At 43.2% G+C, this 9288-nt stretch overlaps 1 protein-coding gene across 1 annotated transcript; it reads right to left on the bottom strand.

The window, feature by feature from the left end:
- Nucleotides 1–1080: 1080 nt before the first annotated feature.
- On the bottom strand, nucleotides 1081–3063 carry HOXA7 (homeobox A7; the record flags this gene model as incomplete). The annotated part of the gene is given in 4 exon segments (XM_083378718.1): nucleotides 1081–1382; nucleotides 2528–2914; nucleotides 2917–3021; nucleotides 3024–3063. Coding segments are annotated over 4 exon segments (831 nt in total). The 5' UTR covers nucleotides 3061–3063.
- Between the last annotated feature and the right edge of the window lie 6225 nt (nucleotides 3064–9288).

Here is a 9288-nt window from a genome sequence, read left to right as displayed (position 1 = left end):
CAATCAGGATTTATCTCATAAAATTCGGGCTAGTGAAGACTTGAGAGGAAAAAAAAAATCTAACATTGCAGCATATTTGATTTAATTTAATAACAGCCTTGCAATAAATATATTATGTCTTAAAAACTCTAAATTATATTCATAAGTACTCCGCACCAAATCTTTGAACCTTGTCAGGCAGGCCTCAGAGTTTCTGCTGGGAATTTATCTACTCAGATCCCCTCAGCTACACCCACCAACACTGTTCTCACCCCCCTTCTCATTTATACAACACAATTTTGTGGATAGGTAGGCGGAGTTACTAAATAGGTAGTTTTCAAAATAGGTAGTATGAATCATCATTGCAATAGAGTGTAGTGGTTTATTATTTTTTTTAAAAGGATTTCTTCCCCCACCCCAACCCCCATTCCCCCCCTTATTTAAACAAATAAGCAGAAAGTTCTATAAAGTTCTAAAGTTCTATATACTTGGAAGTATATAGAACTTTAGTGAAAAATTAGGTAGTCTGAAATTAAGCCTAGTGCACCTTTCCCCTTTCAGATTTTGGGGATCTGTGCAGTCAGGTAGTTTATTTAGAAGCTAACTTTTTGGGGCTCTTGCGCGCGCGCTCTCTCTCTCTCTGACTCTCTCTCTCTGTCTCTCTCTCTCTGTCTCTCTTTCTCCCCCCCCCCTTTCTTGTGCAAAGAATGGTTAATTGTTGGGTTCATTTTCTCTTCACAAATTATCAATAAAAAAAATTAACTATGTTGTTTATCACTTGTTCACATAAATGGCTACCAGCTTGGATGCCCAAAACCAATTTATCCCAGATGTTGGACAGCATGGGATCCCGCAATTTAGACTGAGAATTAAGCCGGGGATGTCCACAGGTAATGGAAGAGATCTACCCTGCCTGTCCTCTCCCAATACCCTCTTAAAATGGAAATGGCCATTGGGGAAAAAAACAAGGGTAGTTTTATTATTATTTTTTAACAAAAAAAGAGAAAGCTTCGGGAGAGCGTTTACAGCTATCACGTGCAAACAGCATTTGAGAAGAAGCTGGGGCGAGCCTTCTCCTCCTCCTCCTCCTCCCGCTGGCATTTATTCAGCGTCTTCCTCCTCCTCCTCCTCCTCTTCCTCCTCCACCTTTTCCACCGAGGTAGTGGCGGGTGCCTCTTCGTTGGCGGCGGCCGTGCCTCCCGTGGCGTCCTCTTTATGCTCCTTCTTCCATTTCATGCGACGGTTCTGAAACCAGATTTTAATCTGCCTCTCGGTCAGGCACAGGGCGTGGGCGATCTCTATCCTCCGCCGGCGGGTCAGGTAACGGTTGAAATGGAACTCTTTCTCCAGCTCCAGCGTTTGATAACGGGTGTAAGTCTGGCGCCCTCTCTTTCGATCTGGACCTAAAAAAAAAGGAGGAAGAGATGGGGGAGGTGGAGACCATCTCAGTTAAGGAAGAAAAAGCAGGAAAGTAAGACAACCCGCCTGAATAAAAACTTGGAATTTACAAACAAGCCGGCAGATCAATGGAGTTCAGCCCTCTCTGTCCCCAGCCTCCATTTTTTTCAGATACAATACTCGGCCGCCCCAAAGGCCATTTAACCGCGCAGGGTTAGGCAGATTTTCTTGAAAGTATTCCCTAGTGAGACTCTACTTGAAAGTAAATTCTCCCGAGTCAATAGTTCTCCTCTCAGTTAGACTCTTTCACTACCAAAATAATTCGGCTGTGTTCCATGGGACTGGCCACCTTAATGAAAAGTCTGGGGGGTTAGTTTCTAGGCTTTTAATCCTTAATCTCAAAGAAAAAATCCGAAACAGGCAAAATGGCTTAGCGGGGATTCTGGCGAATATTATTAGGTCACATTCTAGGCATCGCCTTTGGTTCAGCTCTTGCCCGCAAACCCCAATGCCATTTAAAATAATGCCTTCGCCTCCCGCCTTGTTAAGGGAGTGCAGCGAGGTTTAACTGCACCAAGACCACCTCTCGCGCCCACTTGCCTGCCCATCTAGAACAGGAACATATTTGTCTGACAAAGAAAATGAGAGAATAGTAAGAAATCACATGTTTTAATCCAGTGCATGCAGGTGGCTCCTCAGCCGTTGCTGTCTTCGCCACCTCTGCCCGCCACCCGAGATTCCCCTTCCCTGCCGCTGCGGGCAGAGAAAGGCGCCCCGTAGCCAGGCGTGCTCCCCGGACCCATTCGCCACCTTCGCCTGTTCTCCCTCTGGCACAGCCCTGAGTTCTGCCCGACTCTCCAGTTCCATCACGAAGAGGAGTTAGATAAATTTACGAGGCTCGAACTCATTAATTGGGCAATAAAAAGTTTTATGAGGTTCATTTACATACAATGCCACAGGCTTTTGCGCAATGGCGCCTCTGCTCTAATTAAAAGCGCAGAGGCAGGCGCACTTTTGGCGAGGAAGTTTGCTCGCCTGCCTGAGGTCGCGTAACGTTCGCCCGCAGGTCGAGCTGTCTTTTTATGTTTTCGAACAAGGCTTTTGGTCTCTCCCCCCCCCGCGCCCGCTCCCTCCCCCGCCTTCCCCATACCTGAAGACCTCATCCAGGGGTATATCCGGAAATTACTCTCAGCCTGGCTGTGCAGGTTGCTTTCCTCCGCTTTCTCACAGCTGGATTTGGTTAGGTCATTGCAGAGGACGGGAATGTTCTGATCAAAAGAGGAACAATGCAGGTTGTAGGTATCAGAGCCCAGGCTGTATCCGGAAGAGAACGGGGTTTGATATATGGCACTGTTCACATTGTACAAGGCAGGCATGGAAGAGGTAAATGCGCTAGCGCCTGGTCCATAGCCGCTTCTCTGGGAGTTGGTAGCAAAGGAGCAAGACGTAGGCTCCGCATTTTGGAAGAGAGAAGCAGCCCCCGTCGTATATTTGCTAAAAAGAGCGTTCACATAATACGAAGAACTCATAATTTTGACCGGTGATTTGTTGTCCGGTAGGCTTCGGTGTCGGTTTTACGAGGTAGCGTGATATATGATAACATTACACCCCCAGATTTACACCAAACCCCATTTTCTTTTGGACCGAGCTGCCTCCACCACGTGACCAGTCATATGACCCCATCCGCCAATCTGCTCCTGCATCACAGGTGGTAGAGATCAGGGAAGAGCACAAGGTCCTGTAAATGGAAAGGAAGAGCATCGCAGCCGCATCTCGCGAATGACCGAAAGCAGCCGGCGATTTCTTTCTCCCAGGCGGGCTGCCACATGGCCGGCGACACACCCGGCTCAGCGAAGGAAGCCGAGGAAATGCCCAGGAACGGGGCCGGCTTGGGCTGCGGCGAGACAACTGGAGCCCGGCGTTTGGAGAATGAAGGCCGGCCGTCTTCGCCCACACTTCTCTCCGGCCAACGGGGCTGGTGGTGACGGAGTCGCCGTGCGCTTTCTTTAAATCTCCCCCGGCCCGGCTGGATTTGGAATTCCCTTCCTCTAATCTTTTTGCCGTGGGCAGCCTTTCGGCGTGTTCCAATCCGGAAGAAGAGCGCAGTTGGACCCACGCAACAAACCTTCTCATTAATATACAATAGTCTCTCCCGCCTCCCCGCCCCCAAAGCGCAGACACTACATATCTTTCTCACTCCCGGTGGGTAGTAGACATCGACAAAAACGCATCGCCACCACCACGTTCCTGTTCTTTTATTTTATTGTAAATAAAGGAAATAGCATCCCACATACTGTGGTCATTGAATCTCTCTTTGTTGGTCATTGAATCTCTCTTTGTGTGCCTGCGTGGTACTGATGAGTTTGTGGGATTCGGTAAAACAAAAAAAATGGTTGCCCTTCCTATAATGCTAGCAGATTTCTTGAAATACTGACCACCTCTACTTCTCTTCAGTTACCAGCTTCCAAGAGGGCGGTGGGTTTGGAACGACCCTAGGTTGTTTGCAAGTTTTTCGAAGAGGCCTGGTAAATATCTTCCAAGGCCTTTCATGTGTCTGATGTGCTTGCCATTCCAGGGAAGGCTGCATCACAAGACTCCTTGTGGGAATTACACACAGAAATCCTTTATTAAACGGCCTGCTCTGCCCAATAGCACAGCCCGGATTCTTATTAAAACAAAAAACAGCGACAAATAAAATAAACGGGCTTTCATAACCTTTGGGAAGGGGAATCTCCTCGAATAGGGAGGAAGGTGTTGAAATGTATATATATTTTAAAAGCCCTGCTTCTATCCACCACGTCCTGCGCCCAACTTCTTCAGAAAACGCATACCTTTGGGGATCTTCTATGCAATGCCCCTGTCCACAGATCACAGATAAAAGGGTACCTTATTTTTGTAAGAATCCCACCTCTACGCACACAAAGTCACACACACAGCTAGGTAAGGTGGCAGGTCTCCTGCTTCCTTTCCTAGCCTCCCCCCAACACACACACACACACACACACACACACACACCTCCCGGTCATAAAATGAATTTCCTCCCTTCCATGGAGACGTTTGCACAGAGGCATCTTTTACTGCCCTAATCTATTGCACATCATAAACTGGAAGGAAGACAATAGAATTGTCCCGGAAACTCTCTCCTCAAATTATGGAAGTGGGTATCCTATGTCTACAAAGAGCCTCTCACACTCTAGAAACGCCACTGGTGTTATTTCTCACGGAGCTTTGGGAGGGTGCCTTTCGGTACCAGCACCCCAGCCAGTCCAGTAAAAAGACCAATAAAGGCCATCTTACAATAGGTCTGCGGAATGAGATGGTGTTCCTAAGAGCCCAACCGTATGGACTCAGATGTGGTCCTTTGCCTCTCCAGCCTTTCTCTTAAGGGAGCGAATCTGAAGCTGCACTGTTTGGGCTCTTTTCACCCCCACAGTTTTGATCGCACTCTTTAAGATGGCTGTCAAAACCAAAGGAAGGCGCCCAGGGAAGGCTCCTTGACTACCATTCCCATTCTCTTTCCTGGAAAATCTTTTCGAAATCAAGGAAGCAAAAGCACCAATGAAATGGATGAGAAGCGGGAATGAAGCAAAGTGAACCTGCAAAGCTAACCGTGATCAAAGAAGCAGCCCGCCACCTCAACATTGAACTAATAAATGCCTCTCCGGGAACAGTCCACAAGATGGAAGAGCAAGACAGCAGCAAGCAGAAGCAACATTCCAGGCAAGGCTCTTGAAAAGGCAAACCAAGGCTTCGCAGATCCTTAAACTGGTTTAGGGTCCACCAAGACAAGATGCTAGTTCCTCATATTGGCAAGGGGTAGACTGAAAAATAAAAATTACAAAAAAAAAATAGTTTTGCAAAGCCTGGAAAGGTTCTAAATTTTTCACAAGAATTGTGTAGTAGTCATATGTGGATACACATGCTCACACGCCCCCTGAGAAAGAGCAGTGTTCTGACAAGGCAAAGGTCTAATTCTCTGTATACGAATTTCTTTTCCCCATAAGCTCTAAAGCATGTTGTTAATGAAGCTGCCCGCTTGCCAGTCTCTCTCTTTCCATTTTAAGTCTTGTTCTGGCTCTGCCGTCCGAATGCGGATTTTTTCTTCAATCCAGGAAAGAGATCCTTTATGCTTCATTCTCTTTAGAAACCTGCTTAGAAGGGCGCGCGCGCACACGCTCAGACAGCCTGAGCTTTTTAAAAAATATTATATTGTTTATTAAATTTCATTCACACCTGTGTTATTCAATGAAACCCCTACACCTACTATATTTTCTTCTATATCTAACGAACTCCGTGCCCTTCAAAAACATTCCGTCATATAGCAAGACATAAATTGCTTTCTTATATATTCTGAGAAATCTTTGTTAAAACGAAAGAGTAGCCATTTCAAAATATTTCCCAACTGCTAACGTTTTAAGTCTGCTTTCTGCATTAGGAAACAAAATAGTTATGATTGACTTCGATTACAGCTTTGATTTTGCTGTTTGGCATATATGAGTTTCCCTCTCCTTAATTAGTCTTGCCTGTTCAATTAAAAGTTTATATGAGTTACTTAACTTCTGTTTTGCATTTCACCACAGGTGAAATGGTTCCAGATAGCATCACCAGGTTATATTAAAGGTTTTATCTTAACAATAAGAATTACAAACCTAACTACGATAAGACATAATCTGATCACATAAATTTTATTTTTATTTTCCACTAGGACCATTGATTAAATATAGAGGTTGCATTCCCTCCATAGGCTTTCAATATTTTTCATGGTCAGATATAATTTGGCTGTTTTCCCAATGTGGATCCTTAATATAGCATCAAACCAGAATACTTTCCGTACTTAAACCTTGAATCTTCCTTCACTGGTTCTGCATGATGGATTTGTGTGTGCATTTGTAGGTGAGAAAAAGATATATATTTTCAACATTTTCTCAATAACATATTTTTTTTCATTTTGATGCAATGCATTTATGTTTTTTATATTCTGAAGACCTATTATAGATAAACATGAATTTCAATCATCTAATTTTCAGAAGCCAAATGTGTTCTTTGCTCGGTTGAAATGAGAATAAATGCAGCCCTCCAGAGGAGAAGCAAAAATGAGGAATTAATTTTTGATCAGAAGAAAACAGAAAATATAAGAAATAAAAAAGGTCCCAGAATTTAAAAATACAGACTTTTGTACAGCCGTTGGTATATCAGCTTGTGAGCATTTGCATAACATAATTAAATCAGATCCCACCGAGTCAAAATTGTTTAGGAGAGAACAGAGCCCTTAATTGCAGAAAATACATCTGCTGGAAAATTCAGTGGCTGGTAAATAATTTTCAAATTAAAAATTAGTTGGTTTATCCTAGCAATTCAGTTTGTGTGGCTTGGGGAGGGGGGAAGCACAATTTCAAGGACGGCCTGACCACCAAAGCAGGGCAGAGTCACGTTTGGGGAATGTAAAGGAGGCTGAAGAAAGATACACTTGTATTAGAAATAAAGATATTTGTGCCATAGAGGACTCCCTATTAAAACAGGGCTTATTTGTTATGTTACGCTTTTCCAGGAAAAAAAATCTGTCTATTTGTTCCATTTGAAAACATGGCCTTTAAGCTCTTTCTTAAGGGTTGCTTGTACCAATGATGCAATCTTTCCATCATCCACTGTGGCTTTCCCAGAGTTGAATTTTTGCAGCTGTAATATTCCTTCTATGCTTTCCGTAAAGATGGTGCAGTCTACTTATGTTTCAATTCTACATACCTTTTGTGGTGCGCTATTATATGCCCCATTAGAGCATTCTGATGGAATACAATTGCATACAATCACACCATCATAAGACCATCGTGGGCATTTTTACTAAAAGTAAACCCCACCTAATTCTGTGGGGCTTACTACAAAGAGCAGCTTGCTGCCTGGGTGAAATTCAGAAAATATAAATAATTTTACTGTGTGTAATATATTTGCCTGCAAGATTTATATTTGCATAAGTCATTGTGCGTATCAATTTGTGTATATCACAGCCAGTTAAATTATGGATCTATTCTAAATACAAATACATTTTTATTTTATTATAGGTTTAACAGCTGAAGATTAAATTTCTCCAGAGATGATACATTCTTACATATATCCATAACGATAGAATCCATTTCAGCCTCTTTATTGAGCTGAAATGAGCTATTTTTAAACCTAAAATGTGTGTTTGCATAGATGTGTCTGTATGTGTACACATCTATAGATATGTAGATGCACACATACAGATACACACACATCACATATTACTCATGTCTGAAGTCACAACATACAAAATCTGATCTTTGATACATTTTTAAAATTATTATTATTATTATTATTATTATTATTATTATTATTATTATTATTATTATTATTATTATTATTATTATTATTATTATTATTATTGCCTAATAGCTGAAATTAGGATTTACAATAAATGACATGCTGGTGAACAACTGGACTCATTTTTAATAAAAACTAGCTTAAATTCACACTGCTTTCTGAGAACTTGTTTTTGGTGTGAATAAATCTGCATCCAACCCAGCATTGCTGCATTCTTTTTTTAAGCATTCAGATGTTCATAGGGCTACAGGCAATGAGCACTTTTGTCCTTTGTTAAAATCCAATCAGCAGTTTCCAACCCCCGCATATACAGGATGCAGCTTCGAGAAAGTCGACATTTTAGAATCTTCCTTTGGCAGCCATAAACATCACTCTCGTTTTCATGGAACAACACTGCCATCTGCTGTTTCGTTTTGGTCCTTGCAAAGAATCCAAAAGATGCAGGACTCTTACAAATGCGTGTAAACTGATGGGCTCCCTGCACTGCAAACGTTTTAAATAATCTGCCTCGCGGTGCCTTGGCTATTGTAGGAGAAGTTCCCGACGGCAAATTCATTACAGATAAACGTCCACCGTTCAAGCCTACATTCCAAAGGAAGGGGACTCATAAAGGCAGGCTATTTCCGCAGTCCGGCTTTATCTAAAAGAGCCAGACAAAAACAAATGAAAGGGCTTTTGTAGAAAAACTAATTGCGGCTGGACAGTTGTAAACTCATTAAGGGCCGAATTCCAGACAGTTTGCAGACCCGCCGTTTATTAGGCCTTCCAAAGGCTGGAGCTTTGAAGTCCCCCCGCCCCCCCCTCCACAACAACAGAGGGCGTCCCAGATCCCAAACTCATGGGACAGACAGCAATTCTAGTCCTCGGCCCCTCCAATTTCCTTTCCCGTCGCCAACGTAGACCCCGTTTTTTTCCACTTGTCAAGCACTGCTCAGAGATAAAGTCCCACCTTTTCTTTTTTTTTCTTTTCCCTTCGAGGCGTAGTCAGAAACAAAATAAAAACTATCAGCCAGCCAGACCCCGTCCTGGGGCATTCTAAGGTTGCCGGCCCTTTGGACTCAAAAAAAGGGCTACGGCCGTCATTTTCTTTTATTATGTTTCTGATACTGTCTTTATGCCGGACTTATGAGTTGGGAAGATGGGATGGCGTTTTTTAGCTTTGAAAGGAAGAGGGGCATTCCTAACGTTTCTGATTGTGGGTGAAATTCTCTTCAAGTAGTTTGTGGAACTTGATTCTAGGTGCTTTCCCGAGATTCACTTGGCATTCATCCCAGTCTTGCTTACTGCTTTGAATCCGATCCCCATCCCATCACCACTTTACACACACCCCCTCTGTCCCATTCTCATATTTGTTTGTTAAATTGTTAGCTGTGTCCAGCAAAGCTGTTGCAGTAGCATTTTGTGAATTGGACTTAAACCGCTACCTGGGTAATCATGCTAGAATCTGACTTTCCTGCTTATAAGAATAAGAACTATGTTTTGCTATCTTTTATTGGAGACAAATGCCACACCTTGATTTGGGAGACGCTGTAGAGGGAAATGCAAAGGGTACCTTTCACAGAGGCACCCCATTCC

Source organism: Vipera ursinii (genome assembly GCF_947247035.1).
Source record: "Vipera ursinii genome assembly, chromosome: Z".
NCBI lineage: Eukaryota > Metazoa > Chordata > Lepidosauria > Squamata > Viperidae > Vipera > Vipera ursinii.
Note: the sequence above shows the minus strand (reverse complement) of the source record. Positions and strands in the feature narration are given on the sequence as shown.